The sequence below is a fragment of the Bacidia gigantensis genome (assembly GCF_019456465.1).
Source record: "Bacidia gigantensis strain McMullin 20006 chromosome Unknown contig_156, whole genome shotgun sequence".
NCBI lineage: Eukaryota > Fungi > Ascomycota > Lecanoromycetes > Lecanorales > Ramalinaceae > Bacidia > Bacidia gigantensis.
Genome location: NW_025408594.1, coordinates 286,870 through 309,600, shown reverse-complemented (window position 1 = coordinate 309,600; position 22,731 = coordinate 286,870). Strand labels below are relative to the sequence as shown.

At 49.5% G+C, this 22,731-nt stretch overlaps 6 protein-coding genes across 6 annotated transcripts; 4 read left to right on the top strand and 2 right to left on the bottom strand.

The window, feature by feature from the left end:
* Nucleotides 1-3,565: 3,565 nt before the first annotated feature.
* Nucleotides 3,566-5,608, top strand: KY384_002410 (uncharacterized protein; the record flags this gene model as incomplete). The annotated part of the gene is made up of 5 exons (XM_044810933.1): nt 3,566-3,609; nt 3,660-3,817; nt 3,874-3,964; nt 4,014-5,453; nt 5,515-5,608. The coding sequence occupies 5 exons, from the start codon at nt 3,566-3,568 to the stop codon at nt 5,606-5,608; spliced, it is 1,827 nt and encodes a 608-aa protein (XP_044671816.1).
* A 388-nt stretch (nt 5,609-5,996) lies between these two features.
* On the top strand, nt 5,997-8,514 carry KY384_002409 (uncharacterized protein; the record flags this gene model as incomplete). The annotated part of the gene is made up of 7 exons (XM_044810932.1): nt 5,997-6,021; nt 6,228-6,488; nt 6,578-6,669; nt 6,757-7,365; nt 7,906-8,038; nt 8,161-8,179; nt 8,232-8,514. 7 exons carry the CDS (start codon nt 5,997-5,999, stop codon nt 8,512-8,514), a joined length of 1,422 nt encoding a protein of 473 aa, XP_044671815.1.
* A 3,815-nt stretch (nt 8,515-12,329) lies between these two features.
* KY384_002408 (uncharacterized protein) lies at nt 12,330-13,475 on the bottom strand (the record flags this gene model as incomplete). The annotated part of the gene is made up of 2 exons (XM_044810931.1): nt 12,330-12,610; nt 12,665-13,475. 2 exons carry the CDS (start codon nt 13,473-13,475, stop codon nt 12,330-12,332), a joined length of 1,092 nt encoding a protein of 363 aa, XP_044671814.1.
* A 640-nt stretch (nt 13,476-14,115) lies between these two features.
* KY384_002407 (uncharacterized protein) lies at nt 14,116-16,680 on the top strand (the record flags this gene model as incomplete). The annotated part of the gene is made up of 1 exon (XM_044810930.1): nt 14,116-16,680. One exon carries the CDS (start codon nt 14,116-14,118, stop codon nt 16,678-16,680), a length of 2,565 nt encoding a protein of 854 aa, XP_044671813.1.
* Nucleotides 16,681-18,170: 1,490 nt separating this feature from the next.
* Nucleotides 18,171-19,528, top strand: KY384_002406 (uncharacterized protein; the record flags this gene model as incomplete). The annotated part of the gene is made up of 2 exons (XM_044810929.1): nt 18,171-18,997; nt 19,078-19,528. The coding sequence occupies 2 exons, from the start codon at nt 18,171-18,173 to the stop codon at nt 19,526-19,528; spliced, it is 1,278 nt and encodes a 425-aa protein (XP_044671812.1).
* A 629-nt stretch (nt 19,529-20,157) lies between these two features.
* KY384_002405 (uncharacterized protein) lies at nt 20,158-22,054 on the bottom strand (the record flags this gene model as incomplete). Its single annotated transcript, XM_044810928.1, has 4 exons — nt 20,158-20,750; nt 20,812-20,898; nt 20,950-21,758; nt 21,822-22,054. The coding sequence occupies 4 exons, from the start codon at nt 22,052-22,054 to the stop codon at nt 20,158-20,160; spliced, it is 1,722 nt and encodes a 573-aa protein (XP_044671811.1).
* Between the last annotated feature and the right edge of the window lie 677 nt (nt 22,055-22,731).

Genomic DNA, 22,731 nt, shown 5'->3' with positions numbered 1-22,731 from the left:
TTGAAGGCATGGTATTGGTGCTTCACGTCCTGGGATTTGTTGCCATCCTGATACCACTGGTGTACTTAGCACCACACTCTTCCCCATCTGAAGTCTTCACAGTGTTTTTGGATGGTGGTGGCTGGAGTTCGCGAGGATTAGCCTTTTTCATCGGACTGAGTGGAAGTGCATTGGCTTTTCTCGGTACGCTTGAGAGTATTACATCCCAGTACATTCGCTGATTTAGACTTCCAGGCACAGACGGAGCTATTCATGTGAGTATTCAATTTTACCCCTGTGCCTCTTTAACATGTCATGGTCGACATTAAATCATGAGTCTCGCTCACTTCTGAAGATGTGTGAAGAGATCAAAGACGCATCTACTGTCGTTCCACGAACGATGATCATAAGCCTCGGGATCAATGGTCTATTAGCATTTGGTATGCTGATAGCAGTGCTATTCTGTGTGGGCGATATTACCGCTGCTATCAAGACGCCAACAAAATACCCCTTCATTGAAATCTTTACACAGGGCACAGCATCAAAAGCTGGTGCAACCGTAATGACAAGTATCGTTATCGCTCTGGCTTTTTGTGCCGTCATCGCAGCTTTAGCCGGCTCGTCGCGAATGACGTGGTCCTTTGCCCGCGATCGCGGTCTTCCTGGGTGGCGATACCTTAGCAAAGTAAGCCAACACTGAATCTTATTACTACTGTATTTCTGTATCCTCTGCTGTCCAAGTGTGATCGGTATTCGTTCGCTGATACGTCCCATGTAGGTCGACACGCACACCTTCATTCCCCTAAACGCAGTCGCGATATCAACGTTCAATTCCTGTATCCTGATTCTCATTAACATTGGCTCAACTACTGCGTTCAATGACGTCGTATCGCTCGTCATCAGCTGCCTATACTCTTCTTACCTCTTAGTGTGTGTGCTTCTGCTTCATCGGCGGATCACCGGCTTTGTCCAACCAACTCAATTAGGTACGCCACAGATCCAGGCTGAACCCTCAGAAATCGTTTGGGGCCCTTGGCGCGTTCGTGGTGCTCTCGGTATAGCCAACAACCTACTCGCCTGCATTTTCCTGATGATCCTGCTCTTTTTCAGCTTCTGGCCGCAAGAGACACCAACGACAGGAGCAACCATGAATTATAGTGTCGTGGTCACCGGGGCTGTGGTATCTTTCAGCACGTTATACTATCATTTTTGGGCCAAAAGGACATTTTCAGGCCCTGTCATTGAGATCGATGGTATTTGAGGAGTTGTCTTCGCTTTGGCGGAATATGATCTTGCTCTGAGCATGTTTTGAGAGTCCCTTTAAGCGGGACAGTAGCTTTCTTTGATGCTCGAAAATGATATGGCTGCTTAGTTGGACTGCCTTGATTTGTATGAAGGAGCCACCATTGATTCGATTTACCGGTGCCTTGGTCAAAGAACGACAGCCCATGCTTTGAGTGCATCGTACCGCTTGATTCGAATCATTATCATCTGAGGGGCCAACACGGCGAGCTACGAAGTCGGAGACAGGAGACGATGCATATGTATTGAGAAAAAGACCTTAAGAATCAAGTAATATGAAGATACAGGATGGGCGACAGAATTCACAGGATCATTAATTCGGGAGACGGCATCTACATTTCTCTAATACCCATGTTCCGTCTGCATATCTTAACCAGTGTCCTGCTACCTGTGCCCCTCCCGCATCCCTTCCCTCTTCATCTTACTATCTAGTTTCGTCCCCTCGCCCTCGCCCTTCCCTCCAGTCCCCTCGTTCGATTGCCTCCCCCCCCCCCCCCAGCCCCCCTCATTGGCATTTATAACCCTCCCCAAGCGGCTCCGGCGACCTTGCGCAACGATACTCGTCTCCCCCCGCAGCCGGCTCTGCTTCTCTCTCCTCAAGATTTTCGTCTCCCTTCTCGAGGGTATCTGGCTTGTTGGAGCCGACGATTGCGGGAATGGAAAGGGAGGATGCCATCCCGGCAACGAAGGCTAGGGAGGCCATGAGGTAGAAGAATTTCATGTTGGGAGATGTGGGGGGTTTGAAGAAGGCTGATGTTGGGGCTTTGATGATTGCTTCCAGGTTGGCGGTGGTTAGTCTTGTGAGTGATTGTGGGGTATGGTGCCGACGAGTGTGTGATTCCTACCGTGTGGATGATGAGGGAATGGCGGGAGAAGGATGAGCTCTTTGGTTCTGTTTATATGGCTGAGTGACTTGCCACTGGGCGGCTTTTCGATCTGCTGCTACTGCTGACGAGATAAGCTTGATGCTGCATCAGGCAGACGCTGTGATGTGACCTTTAATTCGATGGCCAATCGGGATCGGAATAATGGAGAAATTGAGCTCGTAGTCCTACTTCTTGCTGTCTGTTTCCGCTTTTTTGACATGGAAGTGTGAAAGACTTCGGCCATTCCGACGGCTAACAGCATACTCAGGGGCCAATCGCAAACGGCCGATGAACACCAAAAATATCTCAAATGAGGCTGTTTGGACCGTCCCGATCCGTCTCACAGGCTTCTAAGTCTGAGGGGCAATCCATCGGAAATCTTGATGATCAATGAGACCTAGCCATCGGCTCGCTCCGGTCGTCTATTCGTCACGTATACAATCACGGATCTCTGTCAGCTTTTTGTCCAATTTAATACCCTTCGTCAGAGCTAGTACTGGCTTGACTTCGAAGTAAAGTGTGAGGAATGTGCTCGATGCATTATTTGAACATTGATCCTCAGCCTTTCGCGCTCATTACTTTCGAGAATATGAGACACGCTCGTCCTCAGCAACTATAGATTGCCATATTTTGAGAAGAAGAAAATAAATCTGACACTGGATGCTCAAAGTGTCTGCAATGTAAATGCTTTCCAAAAGAAAATGTCAGTGTGGCCACTGCTTGCAAAGCTTTTTCAGCTTCGAACTTTTCAATAATGACAAGGAACAGATTTATGGCAGGATTTGCATGAGATTGACGGCAATGTTATTATTGAATCGCGTAGTCTCATCGAATGCTGGCCAGTAATGTTATACTTACCACCTTACAGGGCTGTGAATATCCCCCAACTGCCAAAGAATTTGACAGCATGCTATACATTTTTAGCATTTTAGACGGATTGTAATACAAAGGCAGCAGAAGACTGGCATGCCACAGCTGCACCAGAAAAGATTTGATCACTCCCAATTCAAGCGCCTTCTGGCGCACGAGGAAGTTCTGATTAGTAGCTTCAAAGGCTCCCTTTGCATGCTGATGCTTGCAATGGTTCTGAATCTGCCAGACTTAGCAGGAGCACATGAATACTGCCGCACACATTTTTTTGATCCTGTTTCTTTCGCTTGCATGCCTTAGTCTTCATGATACTGTCCGAATTAAAATCTTAAGGGACAAGAAATTGCCACAGGCCATTAGAGAGAATATTATGTCGCGTCCGAAATATTGGCAGCCACGACAGATTACGTCAGCGAGGGGCAAAACCCACTTTATGCAGGACGCGACATCCAGACAAACAACGCGTCGTCTGCCTGTTCGTTCATTCTCGCCAACAAAAGCTTCTGGCTGACGTCTGTTACATCGCTCACATTGCAATTTGAGGAACCATGGCAGCTAATGCGCAAGCCTCAATCGACCAAGGGGCGCTGGAGTGAGTCTGAGGATTCTGCGTAGAGTGGTCCCGCTAAACCTTTGTCACAGGGCCATCTTCTCACAAAAAGAAACTGGTGTAAATGTAGCACAACCATGTCTACAATGCGTTCAGGTCAAGCCACTTGCAGGCCAGCAGGGTACGCCAGAAAGATTTAGGGTTGTCTTCAGTGACATCAGCAATTTCGTGCAGAGCATGCTGGCGACTCGTAAGTTGTTCCATTGCCATTACAGATTGTCGAGAGCATGGACTGATATGCGACAGAGGCAAACCACGTCGTGCACGAGGGAAAGCTTGTGAAAGGCTGCTTTGTTCGATTGAAATCTTTTCAAGCAAACCAAGTGAAGGGCAAAAGGTGAGAGACTTCCGAATGGCTCGACATGTTGCGGTGCTGATCTGGGAAGGATCATCATAGTGCTTGATCTTGAGGTGCTGGAGAATCTTGGGGTATGCGAAAAGATAGGAGAGCCCAAAGCCTTGGAATTTGAAGATGGTGGAGACGCCAAACCGCAACCTCAATCAACCACTATGTCGACAAATGGCTTCTATGGCAACCAACCAGGCCCGCAGGTCAAACAAGAAACCCCCTCTCGCCCCGTAAATACCTCCACTGCACATGCAAATATATATCCGATAGAAGCACTGTCGCCGTACGCTCACAAATGGACCATCAAAGCAAGATGTACACACAAGACGGACATAAAGACGTGGCACAACAAGAACGGAGAGGGTAAATTGTTCAGTGTAAATCTGCTAGACGAGAGCGGCGAGATACGTGCAACAGGATTCAACGACCAATGCGACCAACTATACGACCTGTTTCACGATGGTGGAGTTTACTACATCACGAGCCCGTGTAAGGTCAACATGGCAAAGAAGCAATTTACGAATCTCAATAATGATTATGAGCTCATGTTTGAACGGGATACGGTGGTGGAGAAGGCAGAGGAGCAGAACGACGTCCCTCAAGTACGCTTCAACTTTACAAGTATATCGCAACTACAAGAGGTCGAGAAAGATACAACGATAGATACTATCGGTGTGTTGAAAGAAGTCGGGGAAACGTCACAGATCACGTCAAAAACAACAAGCAAGCCATACGATAAGCGAGAGTTGACTTTGGTAGACGCAACAGGCTACTCAGTGCGCCTCACGATATGGGGCAATACGGCAACCACGTTTGACGCCAATACAGAATCAGTGGTGGCTTTCAAAGGTGTCAAAGTCTCAGACTTCGGAGGCCGAAGCCTCAGTCTGCTGAGCTCAGGCTCAATGACCATCAACCCAGATATTGATGAAGCCCACAAGCTAAAGGGCTGGTACATGGCACAGGGCAAGAGCGACACTTTCATGTCACATGCCAATATGGGTGGTACAATGAGCGCAGCAGGCGGACGAGGCGATCCATTGAAGACGATCCTTCAAATCAAGGAAGAAAACCTAGGAATGTCAGAACAAACCGACTACTTCAGCGTCAAAGCTACTATCATCTACATTAAGCAGGAAAACGTCTCGTATCCAGCCTGTCTCTCAGAAGGCTGCAACAAGAAAGTGGTTGAGACTGACCCTGGCGAATGGCGGTGCGAGCGCTGTGACAAGACACACCCCAAGCCCGATCACCGATATATCATGCAGATTAACATCAGCGATCATACTGGCCAGCTATGGCTTAGCTGTTTCGACGATGTAGGACGCATGATCATGGGTGTGTCGGCAGATCGTGTCATGGAGCTGAATGATGCTGGAGACGTCAAGGGTAAAGATGATCTGTTCCAAGATGCGAATTGTAAGACGTTGGTCTTCAAGTGCAGAGCGAAGATGGATACTTTCCAGGATCAGCAGAGGTACGGAGCGGCCTTTTCTGAAAACATTCCATGAGATTGATTCATTGCTAATGGCATTTAGGGTCCGGTATCAAGTCTCGGGAGCATCTCAGCTCAACTTTTCGAACGAGTGTGCGAAATTGACAGAGATGATCAAGGAGTATAATATCAAATGAGTGGTTCTGCTGTTGTATCTTTGCTCCTAGTATTTCTGACCTGGTCTGCTCGAAGCTTATGATTGTGGCCGAATAGCTGTCGCGTTGCTTGGCGTTCAATGTATGAAGAAGAATAGCTTTATGCTACGAGCTTTCAATCAGATGAATATGTGTGTTCCTGCGACTAAACATTTTCTTATTGCCGCGACATCCTAGAGTCAGATGACGTCGATATCAAACATCCTCAGAATTTGACTTCCTGGACGAATCGTTTGTCCATTGCAAATCACGTATCAAACATTGATTTCATTTGATTATCAATTCCGCAGCGAACACAGTCCCACTGAGTCCGGGACATCCGAAGAAGATCTCCAAACACCAACAACATCTAGGATCAAAGTCATTCAAGATGTCACAGACGATGCGAGCAGTTGGTGAGTCAACTTTCATCCATTGAGTATGCGAACACGCACTATACACGATCCTCATTCTTATACCATTCATTACAAAATATAAAGAAATTCGGAATAGAGCCCCAGATCAGTATCAAGCTCCTCACGCACACCCTCACTCGATCCCTTTTCCCCTTCCCCATCATGTACCCTGCACGCTTTTCACCCTCTCTTGACTCACCTAACAGATATCAAAAACACCACCGGCCCAGCCTCATCCCTCTACATCAACCCTTCCATCCCCAAACCTGTCCCCAAGGAAGGCGAAGCCCTCGTGAAGATTAAAGCGTTCGGTCTCAATCGCATGGATCTGCTTCAGCGAGAGGGCATGTATCCCGTTCCGCCGCAGGCGTCGAAGACCTTGGGGGTTGAGTTTGCTGGGTGGATTGAGGGGGATGCTGCGGAGGGGTTTCGGGATGGGGATGAGGTTTTTGGGTTGGCTTATGGTGGTGAGTCTTCTTGCTCCTTTGATGGTTTTTGGTTTGTTCGTTGGCGTGAGTGGGAGAAGTAATTGAACTGATTTGGGCTATTGTGGCAGGCGCGTATGCCGAGTTCATTGCCGTGAGCACGCATATGCTGATCCATAAGCCGAAGGAATTGAGCTGGGAGGTCGCTGCTGGGATGCCGGAGGTTTGTGCCTACCCCACCCACACCCATTCCATTATTTCCCCATCCTCTTCTCTAGCCTCGAACCTCATCAATTAAGTTCAATATCAGACATGGATCACCGCCCTCCAAGCCATTCACTTAATCGCCAACTTCCAGCCTGGCGAATCCATCCTCTGGCACGCCGGCGCGTCCTCTGTATCCATCGCCGGCATTCAACTCACCCGCTCTCTCGCTCCTTCATCGAAAATCTATGTCACTGCTTCTTCCTCCGAGAAGATCGAGTTCTGCAAGTCCCTAGGCGCAACAGACGGATTCAACTACAAGACCTCCAACTGGTCAGAAGAACTCCTGAAGGCTACGGATGGTAAGGGCGTAGACGTCATCATCGACTTCATTGGCGCGAGCTATTTTCAGGGCAACCTCGACGCCGCAGCACGAGATGGGAGGATTGTGCACCTGGGGATGATGGGAGGGACGAAGTTGCCGGAGGGGACGGACATTGCGGCGTTTGTGAAGAAGAGGGTTAGTTTTCTGGGAAGCTCGTTGCGGAGTAGGGACCCGGAGTATCAGGGCCGCTTGAGGGATTTGCTTGCTGAAGAGGTGGTGCCGAAGGTTGTGAAGGGGGACTTGGAGGTGAAGGTTGAGAGGGTGTTTAGTTGGAAGGATGTTGTGGAGGCGCATGGGGTGATGGAGAGGAATGAGACGAGGGGGAAGATTGTTTGTTGGGTAGATTAGGGAGAAGAGGGAGGTGAGGAAAGGTGAGATAGGGATGGCAAAGAAAGGTAATGGAAAAGAAAGAGAGAGGAGCTCGTAGGTGAGCAGGAAGTCAATCGATGATTACATGATTTTGTTTCTGCATTTCTTCTTGGTTCAAAAGGGAGATGTTTCTTTTGTTGCTGACATACGCTGGAGGAAAAAGACTAGGCCTATGTGTCTTACATGAACTTCAACGACACAGAACATTTTCTCATCGTGAATTCTAACCTGCGCTAGGACAAACATCTAGTTTGAGCACCAATGGAGGTGAAATTTGCTGAGAGGAGGGAGTTGCATGAGACCACGCTTATCTCTCTTGACAATCATTCCAAATTTTCAGCAAAGGTGGTGGTGTGCTGCTCCAGTCCCAACAACATCGGACCTACATTTAGTAATTGGCAATGTCTCAGCCTGAGAGCGAAACAATCAGGTTTCCTTGACTAAGTGGTGTTCTACTCAGTAAATCGCTCTGGTGGACTCGATCCTTCTGACTGAGACAAGATCCGTCGCTTATCGCTAAGGTCAGATGAAGATGAATTGTTTGGCTCTGCAGTCTCAAACGGCCTAATGGCGGGTATGGAAAGCCCCGAAATGTTTCGTAAAGCTGCCGACGGCGCCAGGTCGGAGAATAAAGGTGGGTGACAGCTCGTGTGCTCGCAGGGCGTGGGATGAGTGTCCCTCGTCAGCTATCACGATCGATGTGTGCCTATCTGAATCAATGTCCAACATAGCCAACGTGACAGATAAGCACACGAGCGGTTACTTATAAGAGGATGTGATTATCGCGAGCTTCCATCCTTTGAAACAAATTCATTGCTTTAGCTTAGGCAATTCAACGAGCTGCAAATGGCTTTATACGCCTCCACACTACTGCTTTTCCTAACACAACTCGTCACCAGCACACCTCTCACGCAACCGTTCAACGCAACCAATGGACTTACAGCCAACTGCCTCACCTCCGACAAATTCACTCGCAAGGGCTGGATCCCCGTAGACTGCTACGCAGCCAGCTACCTCATCTACAACGAACAAGTACGGCAAGGAAACCCGGACGTGTCACGCGAATTCTACCCCATCGGCACCCCCCATCCTCTCGCACAGTCCCATTAGTACTGACCCCCAAAAAATTCACCGTCAACTCCTGCAACATCGCCATCGTCACCATCGACAAAGTCATGAGGAAACTTTGGCGGTCCGACCTGCCTGGTATCAAAGGTATCAGTTGGCCGCCCACTGAGCACTCCACTTATCGCCACGTTTATGAGGCTTCGCTCGCGGTGAAGGATACTTGTTCGGCGACCACGACGGCGGCGTGGGTGCAGTTTGGGGATTATGGTGGGCTCGGCCTGTTTGTGTGGGCGACGGGGAGTTGGATGGATGAGAATTTCTCGTTGCCATATCTGGGGGGCGAGGGGCGAAATGAGACGGAGGTTGTGAGTATGCCGTCGAATGAGACTGAGTGAGTTTTGTGGCTGGGTCAGGTGGTTTGTGGTGTATTTCGGGCGTTTATTTTGAATACTTTGGCACTGCGAGCCGCATTTCTACTCGCAACTTCTTCGCTATATGGGATCTATTTTTAGGTAACTTCCGTACTATGGATGCAGTCACGCACTTTCTATCATGCTAAAGCTTGGGGAAGATCTAACGTGTTGAGATTGTCTGACATCAACACCGTTACTTTTGCTCTTTGGAGAGGAATCAAGCCGTAGCTACAACTCAAGCAATAAGAGGAATGCGAATATGGTTGTTGAGTGGAGTGGAAAGGGAGTCATTGACCCGAAATCCACAACATTTCTGAGGACATGGCTGAAGTTTAGTCCTAACGAGGTTCATACTTTCCACACATGTGCCAAATCAAAGCTTTTCCGTGCAGCTAAGCCCACAGATTAAGAGTCACAAGGTCATACATACTTACTCACGATTCTCCTCATCCTATCATTTGTCAATGTACAGTTCCGCCACAACAGTATGGCGCTTTTAGCAGAAATGGTATTCGTGGTGTATAAAAAGACCGAAATGCTGACATTTGAGAATCTCATCTCACAACAACTTTTTGACCAACGAAAAGACCATTACACACCGTTCAACAGCAAAGGGACCTTACACAAAATTCAACAGCAAAAATGCAACTTACTTTACTCATCGCAGCGGTACTCTCCCTCAGCAACTTCACCACCGCCGGAGCTTCAGAGGTAACTAATTCTTTTATCCCGTCCTCTTTCTCGCTGAATGTCGAATACACGCGTCTCCTTCTTGTGATCTTTCTTTTCCTCGGACATGTTTGAACTCAGCGCATCACTTCCATCATTCCCCCCGCTCCTTCCTTCACTTTGGCCCCAAGCTTTCATCTCCACCTGGAAGACCAATGATCGCTGACACCTAATATTTAGAAACCGCGCCCCTGTGACGGCTCATCTCACGACAAATGCCTCCCAAACGAGATCTGTACATACGATGTGTTTCAAATATGTCCTAAAGGTCTGGTGGGCAATCCATGCCCAGGCTACTGCGCCATACCAGGCCCAAAATGCGCTGGGCCTCAGAACTTGAAATGTGGAAACCCTGGATCTTATTGTGTGAGTACTACCCAGTCACATGCTGGGAGAATCACTGGAGACATGAGATGCTGACATGAGTTGTCACGTAGATTGACGATCCGAGAGATGATTGCCATCCCATGGCCGAAGACAAGGATTGCGATGGCGTATGCGTCAGAAAGGATGGGACGGACCCGGATGTGAAATTTTCCTTCGATCCCAAGATTGCGCGGGCTTGTGGTCACTTTGAGTCCTCCAAAGAGTGTTCAACAACGCCTCAACGTTGATCGAGCTCAAAATGTTTCAAACATATGTATCTCAAAAGTCTAGTTAAGATTTGAATCTTCAAAGTACTTGGTAAACAAGAGAATAGCAATATTGGTACCAAAATCGTTGAAGCACACCTATTTTGGTGGGGAATTGCGGTCTCTTAAATCTCTTCAATTCTGTCAGCCGCTGATGCATTGACTCCTGAGACGGAATGGTCGATGTGAGATATAGGCGTCGGCTCTATGGAGCTCGAAGAAGACTGACTAGACTCTCCGTGAAGGGCTTTACTTTGAAGCCATATGAGCTTGCTGGTAGCTACTATTTCATTATTTCATTTTGAATCATGTGCATTTTCAAAACAAGAAAAGTGTGTGCAGACATCCATTCATACTGCATTCAAACAGTACAAGAGGGCAACAGAGTGCATGACATTATAGAAACAAGCACAAACTATGCATGTCGACTGCACACTATCCTGTGGTCAGATTCAAAGAAACGTTAAAGGACCTGTCCTACTTTTCGGCCTCGCCCCTGGTGGGCCTCTGACTAAGGAGAGGGATGTCAGCCGTCACACGAAGGGTTGTGGATCAGCAATCGATGATTTATGGGATGCATTCGCTCTGGTAGGCGTCAAACTCCGAGCGAGAAAAAGTGCTGAACTTAGGTCAGTCTGAAGATCGATTGAGTGATCATGATTGCCGCAATAAGGTTAGGAACACCAGACAGTCCTCAATGTTCGCATTTTTCACTCAATCGAATCCTTGCTGGCAATCGCCGGATTTTTGCAGGCTCGATGCAGAGAGAAGCTACCGGCTTGTGGTAGGCTTGACTTGGGTGAACATCCTGAGTGAATGCGAAATGAGCAGATGGGATGTTGTAGCACTTAGCAAACTTTTTCCATACAACATGGGGCGATGTAATCACGTAAGACTGGACCAGGGCCGTGGCTCTAGTGTAGGTCAGCGTCTCCTGATATACGTGATGCGCAATCTGACTGATTCAGATGTGAATTTCTGTGGATGATGATCGGGCTTTATAACAAATGTAAAACAACGCAGCGCCGACAATGGGCTGAGCGTCACATATCAGCGTTTACAATACGACAAAATTCGAACCCACAGATATCCTTGCTTTATGTGAGCCTATGAAGCGATAGCTTTGTGGACTTTGCTATTGGGGCCTGTCGGTCGGTTGTTTATTTTCATTGTGCCAAGCAGCTATCTATTGGCTGGTTATGGACCAGACTACCTTAAGTCTGCTAACCAAAAAGGGTACAACGGGCTCCCATCTGCTGCCCGGTACTCGGCTCGGAACATGTATAATCCGCGGTGACGAACTTTTTGAAAATTCTGCATCTTCTGCCAACGACCCATTGCTCTCGCAATTGCATGCGTCCAGTCTCATATTCTCCAAACGCTTGAGCACGTGAAGACTTCCAGCCAACGCGATTGGAACGACCTCCAGCCTTGAATCTGCTATGTCACGGGACCGAAGAATATGGAAATCTTGAGGCATGTATGAATTAGAGATGGGCGTGTAATACTTCATCGTATCTCTATTTCCGATGCAAACTTTCAAACTATCTATGTGAAGACACTCACCCTGTTCTCTCTTTCTATTTGCCTTGGTCCTTTCTTCCACCTTGCCATTAATTTGGTTCTATCGTAACGAGAAATCCCCACCAGGTCTCGTAGACCCTTGATCGAGTCTCACTCTACGGCGAGCATCACTCTCTCATTCGAAGATGTATCGAGAATCATTAGATTCTTTCATCTCATAGCACAGGCAACGCATTTAGATCCACGAGAAATCCAAACAAAATCAGCAGGGCCAAGGACTAAAGCCTTGGAGCCACGATAGGCTTTCGCAGATCTTTCATCTCCGATCTTGGCCAATCTGCATTCATCGACGCATCTGGTCGTTCTCGGTCCCAGGCCCACTTTTCTGCTAGATTGGGAGACAGCGATCCTTCTAACATCTGCAGTATGTATTTGCCAAGCACTGGGAAGAACTTCCAACCGTGAAAGTTGCCACAGGTTGCTACATACAGACCCTTTGACGCAGAATGTGGTGAGATGATGAAGTCAGAGCTAGTCGTGAACGCGTCCCTTTGAGTGGTTAGTCCGTTTTCCCTCCATTCGGGGCCACTTTTACATACCAGCAGATCCGATGTTTTTCCATCTTCCACTTCGCCCCTCTGCTACCATAGAACACATGGTTTGCAAAGCTGATGTCTTCTTTCAATCGTCCAGAGACATCCCACTGGGCATAGTCGGGCTCTGAAGGCGGCACGGAGATAAAATGGCCTGGTGAAACTTCTCGAGTGTTCCTGAAAATCGTCTGTCCCCACCACTTGAGCTCTCGGTCTTTGGTTGGCGGAAGACTGCCAATGAAGGGACCTTACTCAGTAGTCAGCCGAAAGCGCAGTCCGTACTACGTAAAGGGCACTTTACCTTGTTTCGCTGTGTATCCTTGGACGCCCACTGGCATCGCAGCAAATCTCTCGTACGACTCGTCATCAAGCTGGGTCATTCCCGTCGTAATACCTCCCGCTACAATCCTGGATCCTGCTCGAAGATCGCTTAGACCACTACTCTGAGCACTGAGCTCCAACAACTTCGGGGTGAACGCCCCTGTGCAAAGGATGACGTGCGTGGCCTTCAGAAGGTCCCCTGTTGCTGTCTTGATTCCACAACATCGACCGGTATCATCGAAGTGCAACGATGCAATTTCAGCGGTCACATATTTAACTCCTAGCTCGAGGGTCTTGTCAGTGACAGCTCTCAGGCAATCTCCCGCAGCGGCCCAGCCACTGTTCCGGTTGACGAGTACGTCTTTGACGTCAGTATAATCTGCATCTTCGAAAAGACCACCATACATCCCACGGGCCTCGTTGACTGGGACGGCAGCTAGATCGTTGTCTCGGCCAAATTTCTTATAGTTCTGTATGACATCCTGAGCATACTCCCCGCTTCGACACATCCAGTAGATTCCTGTCTTATGAAAGTACGGCATCCAAAGAGGGTCAGATGTGAAGATATCTTGAGCTTCTAATCCTAACTGGCAGTAGACTTCGTCATCATAGTCAGCGCGCACGACCTTGTTCCAGTCCCAAGACGCAGCTACGCGGCTCTCGGCATCAAATGCATCTCTGTCTACCAGGGTTACTGATGCTTTGGGGTACTTCTGTATGAGATGATAGGCAGTGGACACTCCAAATACACCAGCGCCAACAATGAGATATGATTGTTCGCTGGAAGCCATGTTGAGAATGCAAAGCAAGAACACGCGAGGAAATGGGTTTCTGGATCTACAACGAGTCGCAGTCTAAGATATCTTCATATGTGGAACATGGAATTCGGGTACGACCGGCATATTCACCCCGAGGAATGTGTTATCCGCCTCCAAGGACTCGAATTGTATCCAAAATAACACTTTGTTGTACAAGCGAACTATTGGAGGAAATACGTCAGTGCTATCTGGCCCCGCGACTTTAGCGCCACTTTGCTGTCCTGGCTTTTTTTACCGGATTCGGAAAGACTTCACCGGGGCACGTACCGAGCGAATCAGGAGGTACAATCCAAGTGCCTTGGAGATGATGATCTCTTGAACCGATACAACTGAGATTAAGTGTATGACTTATAGCACCTGTCTTCGCATGGGCAGTGCCATTGCCTGCTTCACATTAGGAGAACCCTGAAGGCGCCACGCAGCCTACGCTAGAGCATTACTTTTACGGACTGCCGTCAACTTACATCAATAATACTTTTCGCGCCATTCGCGGCTGCAAATTCGTTGTAAGAGTATCCGCTAACAGTTCCATCATCTGGAAAGACTTTCAACGGTTTTGCCAGGCATCCTAAGTGAAGCAAGCCCTGCCCAGGCCCGCGCACATAAATCGACCATGATTTCAGCACCACAGGTTGTCATCATAGGTGCTGGTATAGTCGGCACTAATCTTGCTGATGAGCTTGTATCGCGAGGATGGGACAACATTACAGTAATCGAGAAAGGGCCACTGCATATGCCTGGAGGCTCAACAAGCCATGCACCCGGCCTAGTGTTCCAAATCAATTCCTCAAGGACTATGAGCCTACTTGCGCGCTATACAGTAAGTAAGTTGTTGTCTCTGGAAGAGGATGGACAGACCTGCTTCAATCAAGTGGGTGGTCTAGAGGTAGCGACGACCCCTGAGCGACTCGAAGAACTTAAGCGCAGGCATGGATGGGGCTTATCGTGGGGCATTGATTCAGCCTTGCTCAGTCCTGCAGAGTGCCTCAAGATTTACCCGGAGTTGAACGGAGATATGGTGCTTGGAGGCCTACATATTCCTAGTGACGGTCTGGCAATGGCTGCCCGTGCGGTTCAATTGCTTATCACACGCACACGCAATGCTGGCGTCCGTTACCTGGAAATGACACCCGTCACAGGTATCGAACAATCTGAAGGCCGCGTCATCGGTGTCACCACACCTAATGGCATCATTGATGCCGATATCGTGGTGTCCTGTGCTGGCTTTTGGGGCGTTGAGGTTGGAGCCATGGCGGGCTTGCCGATTCCTCTCCTTCCACTTGCCCACCAGTACGCAAAAACAAGCCCCATACCAGCCCTTGCTGGCCGCAACAGCCCGTCGAATGGAGCGAGCCTACCAATTTTACGCCATCAAGACCACGATCTTTACTATCGGGAGCATGGAGAGCAGTATGGCATTGGCTACTATGGCCACCGCCCTATGCCTGTCACTGCCTCGGCACTTGGTCCAACCCCACAGCAAGTTGATGAAAAGAACATGCCGTCTCGGCTTGAATTTACTCCAGAAGATTTTGAGCCGGCATGGAATGAGTCCGGAAACCTTCTACCCGTCCTGCAAGGTAGTAAGCTCGTTGACGGCTTCAATGGAATTTTTTCGTTCACGCCTGACGGCGGGCCGCTCGTTGGAGAATCGCCTACTCTGGAGGGATTCTTCGTAGCAGAGGCTGTATGGGTGACACACTCTGCTGGCGTGGCACGTGCAGTCGCAGAGATTCTTACTACGGGGAGATCCGAGATCGATATTGCAGACTGTGACCTTTCGCGATTTGAGGAAGTACAGCTTGCCCCGACATACGTCAACGAGACTTCACAGCAAAACTTCATTGGTGTCTATGACATTATACACCCACTAGAGCCAAAAACTTCCCCGCGCAGCCTCCGGGTCAGCCCATTCCATGCCCGTCAGCGTGAGCTTGGTGCCTTGTTTTTGGAAAGTGGGGGCTGGGAGCGACCGCATTGGTATGATGAGAATGCAAAGCTATTGAAAGAGTTGCCGGCGAAATGGCAGCCTGTTGATCGTGATTCATGGTCGGCTCGACATTACTCTCCGATTGCCGCGGTCGAAGCCTGGAAAACACGCACTGCAGTGGCTATGTATGACTTGACCTCGCAACGACGGGTCGAGCTTTCCGGTCCTGGAGCGGTCCACTTGCTACAACGACTGAGCACAGGTGATGTATCCGAAAAGCCTGGTGCCGTCAAACATACGCTATGGCTGGACGATCACGGAGGCATTCGCAGTCATGTGATCGTAGCGAGGATGGAGAACGAGGCTTTCCACCTTGGCGTCAACAGCCCTTCGGATCTGCTGTATCTGAAGCGAGAAGCCAGCAAACAAAGAGAGCTCAAAGCACAACATTGGGTACAAATACGCGACACGACTGGTGGTACCTGCTGTGTCGGTCTCTGGGGCCCTCGCGCCGTGAAATTAATGGCGAAAGCATGCACCGACGATTTCTCTGACGAAAGCTTTCCGTACTCTAGCGTCAAGAGAGTGTTCATCGGTGGTGTGCCTGTCATCGCGATGCGGCTATCTCCCGTTGGAGAAGTGGGTTGGGAGCTTCACACCAGTGCCGACAACGGCCAGCGCCTCTGGGATGTACTTTGGCAGGCAGGTCAACCATTTGGATTGATCGCAGCTGGCAACTACTCCTACAAGGCGCTACAGATGGAGAACGGTCATCGAACATTCGGCGTAGACATGACGAGTGAACATGACCCGTACGAGGCGGGAGTTGATTCTGCTATTGACACAGCAAAGCAGGGATATGTCGGCTGGGCTGGACTTCAAAAACGCTCTCAAAAACCTCACACTCGCCGGCTACGCTGCCTCACTGTTGATGACAATCGATCGGTGGTACTTGGCAAGGAGCCAGTATTCCACAATGGCAAACCGGTAGGCTTTGTCACCAGTGCTGCGTTCGGGTTTACCATCGGTAAGCCTATTGCCTACGCGTATCTACCTAGCACAATCATGGAAGGCGAGGCAATTGAAATTGAGTATTTTGGAAAGAGGATCCAGGCTACTGTAAATTCAGAGCCACTGTATGACTCTCGGAACAGCTATCTACGTGGAGAACTACCGGCGAGGTCAGATGTCAGACCTGCGAAAGAAGTCCAAATGCTTGCATCTGGGCTACTCAAGGCCCGCCTTTAAACATTGAGCTCACTGCAATAGTGGGCTTCTTTGGGCGACAAGACGTCGCATAATTTCGCATGCATGTACAGATCATGATTCCATTGGGCAAAGCCTTTCATCTCATCTCAACATACATAGCAATGCATGCAAGGAGGATGAATCTACGAAGGCTTACGTCGGAGGCTTTGGTGATTTTCATCTCGACTGAAATAGAATCAGCAATTGGCCTTGACATGCAGAGTCCTAACGATAATGTCCGTTGGAGCCACAAGCATATGTAACTCATCCTATCGGCGAACGAAATTCTCAATCTTCATTCTGGAGACTATCATTCCAAAAATAGGTCATTACCGGATCGGGAAGGGGAATCCAGCTACAACAATTGAGCGTTGCTACTCTTGCAATCACGTCACTGGCGACACATGCATAGGGAACGATTCTCAGACACCTCTTATGCTATGCAATTTCTCTACACTCGAAAAGCTCCATCATACGAAATATCGAGATCATGTGGAGAAAGGGACCTAACGACCACTTGTTGCCTAGCGTATGCGCATCAACAGATAAGGTATACGCGACATATGTGGCACAGCACTAGGAATTTGATTGCCGGTTTTTCTTTCCCCTTGCAGACTGCGGGACCTTACTGCAGCTACACTTGGGCAATCGACAAGAGGTACCATCTCACCATCTGACGACTCAAGCAAGTAGAGATCTGATCTATGCAGGCAAGCAACGAAGAGGTCAGTGTCGGTGGGCTTTGGGTAGCTCTGCCTATTCTTCCGCTCGGTGGCGATAACCAAGTCATTCACACGAGTCGGAATGACCTCCAAACATCACATGCCTTTTGATGAACATTCGCCTCAATTTGCAACTATCCGAATGACCAGACTCGTATCTCCATTATCGAATGAATTGTCTTGCGTTGCCACCGTGGTGATAAGGCAATCGAAAGATTCCGAGCGACATCGGAATTTCGTAGCAACCTAGTCTTTCCTTAACAAAAGACACAGTTGTGAATGATCTTTGGATGAGATGAAATCATTGTATTGTTGACATGTATTCAGAGAACTATACACACTTTATCATTCTCCAGATCCTACGCGTTGTTATAAGACTTTGCCTCTATCTTGTTATCGAGCTGTTCTCGGAAAATCATCGTGTTATCTCCTACTTTCTCCAAAGCACTACCATATCGGGAAATCCTGACCATACAGCCATTACTTTTGTCTCAGATACGGCTTACAGGAGGATTAGGTTAATGCTTGCGTTCCTGCCGGTCCCGGAATCCACTCATGACCAACCCAGCTTGAAGGCAGATTGGGTGGACCTGCATCCCCCATGGGGTTTGGTAGACCGTTATCTGTATGACGTGGCAGCAGTGATATATATTCCAAGCATCTGAGTGCGACAACAAGTTCGCTCCACCTAGTACGTGACCGATCCTATAATCATCTCTATCATCTAGTCAAATTCCAACCTCAGGGCCTCATCTCTGATCTCCAAGAATGGCACTAGGCATGTTGAAATACCTCGGCGTGGTGAGCGCGCCGCCGCCTGCTGAAGATGACAAGACTGCGACACGAGCTCTTCCCTCCAGCTGGTACACATCGCCCGAGATGTACGAGCTCGAGAGGCGTGCAATCTTCTCCAGGAAGTGGATGCTCATCACCCACAAGATTCGACTCGCTCAACCACGTGACTGGCTCAAGTTCACCATCGCAGGTTTCCAATTCATCCTATGCCGTGACCGTCAAGGCACCATCAACGGCTTCCACAATGTCTGCCGACACCGCGCATTCCCCGTCTGCCTCGATGACGAAGGCTCCGCAAAAATCTTCTCCTGCAAATACCACGGTTGGTCCTACGGTCTGAACGGGAAACTCGCCAAAGCCCCCGGCTACCAAGAACTCACCGGTTTCGACAAAGACACCAACGGCCTCTTCCCCATCCACGTCCACATTGACACCCTCGGCTTCATCTGGGTCAACCTAGACGGCAAGCCTACCCCCGAAGTAGCCTGGGAAGACGACTTCGCCGGCATCGACAAGCAGGAACGCTACACGCAGTACAACTTCGACGACTATGTCTTCGACCACACCTGGCAAATGGACGGCTCCTACAACTGGAAGATTCTCGCAGACAATTACAATGAATGCTACCATTGCCCCACTACGCACCCTGATATTACTGCCCTCGCGGATCTAGCATCCTACTCCGTCCGCACGCAGAAATGCCAGATCATCCACGACGCTGCCACGACCGACGAGCAGCGCAAGAACGGCCTCACGGTCGCTAGCACATACTACTTCCCCAACGTGTCGACTAATATCTCGTAAGCCCCCTCCCCCTTCCCCTTTCCCTTTCCATACCCCACCGCGCCGTCAACCCCACTAATTCTCCCTTCATCTACAGACCCCATTTCTTCATGATCCAACGCTTCGTCCCGCTCACGCCCACCTCCTCCAGCATGCAATACCAAGTGTTCCGCAACCGGCACTCCTCCTCCACCGACTTCCAACTGGTGAACCAAATCTACAAACGCATCATGTCCGAAGACAAAGAGCTGTGCAACCACGCGCAGAAGAACCTCAACGCTGGCGTGTTCGTGAATGGGCAATTGCACGGACGGATGGAAAAGGGGCCGCTGTTTTTTCAGAAGGTTGTGAGGGAGACGGTCGTGGCGCATCGGGCGAAAGAGAAGGGTGGGAAGGGTGGGAAGGAGATTTGGCCGGCGAGACAGGTCGTGGATGAGACGGAGGGGGGAAGGGGAGTGCGGCTGATGAAATGTTCTGTGAGGGGTTGGGGGCCGGGTGTGAGAAGGGGGCGCAGGAGGGCTTGGTGTGGTAGAATCATTCGTGCTTGATTGATTGATTGATTTATGCTTATGAATGAACGCTTGCAACGTTTGCGACTAATTGACATGGAAAGCTGGCGTTGGTGTTGGGGGGTAATATGGAGGCAGACATACGTGGTGCGTGGGCGTGTGACATTTGATGAGGAGTTTATGGAAAGGGTCAGGAAAGCTTGAAGGGGATTTTCATACTTATTGAGCGTGTTGCGTGATTTATCTAGATAGAGGATTGTTTGCATCGACGGCCTGTGCTTGGGGTAGAGATGACATGATACACTAGCATTATTAGCATTATTAGCCTTGATAGCAATGGCGATGGAGAATAGAACTTTCTTAGGATAGTGATAGTGCAGCTTGCTATTTGTTCCCCATTTAAAGTCAATGTATGCACCCCAAATCAGCGCCAGTGTCTTATTGCTAGAGAGCGGCGCGAATGGTGTTGTGCGCACAGGCTTGAAGAATGGAGTCGTGAGACATATTTCATTATTGAGTCGAAGAGAATGGGAGTCAAGTGATCAAGTAGCTTCTTTCCTCAACCCAAGATATTCCCACCGCTGCCACTTGTGCGTGATAAACACACAGCTACCCCCACCCCAACCCCACGAGTGATACAGTAACAGGGCTGGCTGCTCACGAGCAAACTAGTCCTCCTCACCCCCATCCCCATCTAAGCACTCATACATATTCCCCGCCCCAATCCTCTCACACATCTCACAATACTTCCCTTGCTCATCCCCACCCCCACCCCCATCCCCAGCATCACCCTCCCGTTCCATCCTCTCCTGCACAGCCCAACTCACCCTCTCAGCACCCAGCCTCGCTCCCTCCAGGGTCTCACAATCGGGCCCGACCCTCAGAGCCGCCAGCCGACCGATCAAGAACAGCGGCACGTCCTCCCTCCACGCCAACTCGTTCGTTAGACACGGCAAGCCGCATTTGATCTCTATGGGGTAGGTTTCGCGGATGGCGGATAGGAAGGGGAGGGTGGAGATGTTGGTGGAGAGGCCGGTGGCGTAATATATGTAGTCGATTTGGGTGGGAGGGGAGAGGGCGGGGGTAGGTGGGGAGGTGGTTAGGGTCCAGGTGTGGGAGGTGGGGGAGAAGGATTGGGTGGATATAGTGGTGTGTGGGTGGATGGAGAGGGTTTTCTTTGAGATGAAGGGTTCAAGTTTGCGGTAGAAGCGGGCGGTCATGGAGCCGCCATCGCGGGCCTTTTGGATCATTTCGTACCGTTCTGGAGGATGCCTTTCAGTAGGGAGGTTTTTTGATTGATGTGGAGACTCTCCATGGCTTACCTTCATCACTGTCGGCGGACCAGAACGCTGCTTTTTCGCCGTTGCGGTACTTGGCTACCCACGCCAGATCGATATTGAATGGTTTCACTGGATAAAACTCCCATTAGCGATGTTTATGTCCAGGCAGGGTTTGCAAACCCTTCAGTGCACTCCTCATGACCATGAAAACTCGGGACACTCCAGACTCTAGGCAGTTAATGGCAATTTGGGCTGCTGTCAGACCACCTCCAACAACTACGACCGCGGTTGGCCTTCGTGCTTGGAGTTTCCGCATCACATTGCTGGGCAGAAATTGTCCTTTTCGGATTTGCGTGCTATGACAAGCACCTTCATGCTCTGCTGTAGAAAGTGGTCGTGGCATGATTGGGCTGCCTCCGGAACCGATAGCGAGCACGACCATTTTTGAGAACATGACTGCTCCACATGCGGTCACGACCTTGAAGATTGGGGGGGACTCCTGAGTTCTCCTTTCATGATCGAGATTGGACGGGTTGAGACAGTCAAATTCAATAGACATGACTTTCTTATTCTCAATCAACTTCCCCAGCCCATACCTCCCTACGATACTATCACAATAAGCATGAAACAAATCTGTAGTCGGGTTGAAATAATCCTTTCGATCCCTCTCATCGATCTCCAGTGGCGCTTTCGCTGATTCCTTTCCCACACCGCATCCCCTTGCAATTTTCTTCTTTCGCCGATGTTTGCTCATCGACTTACCCACACAGCCTCCAATTTCAAGACAAGTATCGGAACGACCAGTCTCGTGTGCGAACGCGAGCAGCCCATCGCGGTCTCGAGGACAAGGATGGAAGAACATGGGGCTTCGGAGGTGCGAGATGCGTAGGGCCGAAAAGTTGTGTTTCCAAGTGTGCATCCAATTGGGCCCGCTTGCGTCGAGGACTTTGATGTCGAGGGCTTTATCTTTGGAGCTTGTAGACTTGTTACTGCATCATCGACGTGTCAGAAGAGTTCGTGAGCTTGACAATGATCAGGTGGGGTCGCTATACCTGGCAGAGCCGAAATGAGACGTCGATGTATGCTTGGCCCCTTTGGCATGGTGTGCTTTCGGACGATGTATGTTTGTTCGCTCTGCATGTTTCTTGATCCATTGGTATCGCGAATGCTCTGCATCCGAGAACACAGCTGAAGGAGTGGATTCGCGCAGACGAGCGGCGACGGCCAGGCCTGCTGGGCCGCCGCCTATGATGAGAACATCGTGGATCACTTGTGGAATATCCATACTGATACACTATGCTGGTGCAATGGATCGAATATATTCGATGATGTCCGCGACAGAATGGGCGGTGCATGCTTACCTGAGGGGGTTGCGTGATGCGTGTAGCCTCAAGGGTACGCCGAGCAACCGTTGAAATTCGATGTGAGGCTTGCAGTCGGTCGCTGCTTCCCAAAATATTCTCAGGAAACGTAGTACGAAAGCGTTTATAGCCTCAGAATATGTCGCTGATAATAACGTGAATGCTGAGATTCTGAGTGACGCTTTTTGCGAGTTCCTTTCCAACCTTCGGAAGATGCAGCATTTTGTCAGCATTACGACCACCAAGTTATTTTGAGACAAAGCACACGTTTGCCCATCGTTTCCATACATCGTAACAATAAGCCTGAGGTAAAGCAGCGGTTGGCTGTGGGAAGGGTGCCGTACAGCCAAACCAAAGAGTAGGCGGGCACAATCATTTAGGAACGCAGACCAAAATACTTGTACCTGACTTGGAGGCTACTTCCAAGATGGGTTTCATGATACCATACTGGCGATTGATGCTCTTGCAAGTTCGGCCATGTTGGCAAACGCATAGCTAGCGTCCTAATTGTGAAGCTCCCAGAGATAGCTGTAACAAAAGTGGATTGGTCGACTTCTGGGCACCAACACGCCGTCATTTCCTTATTGCTGAAGAGGTTCAC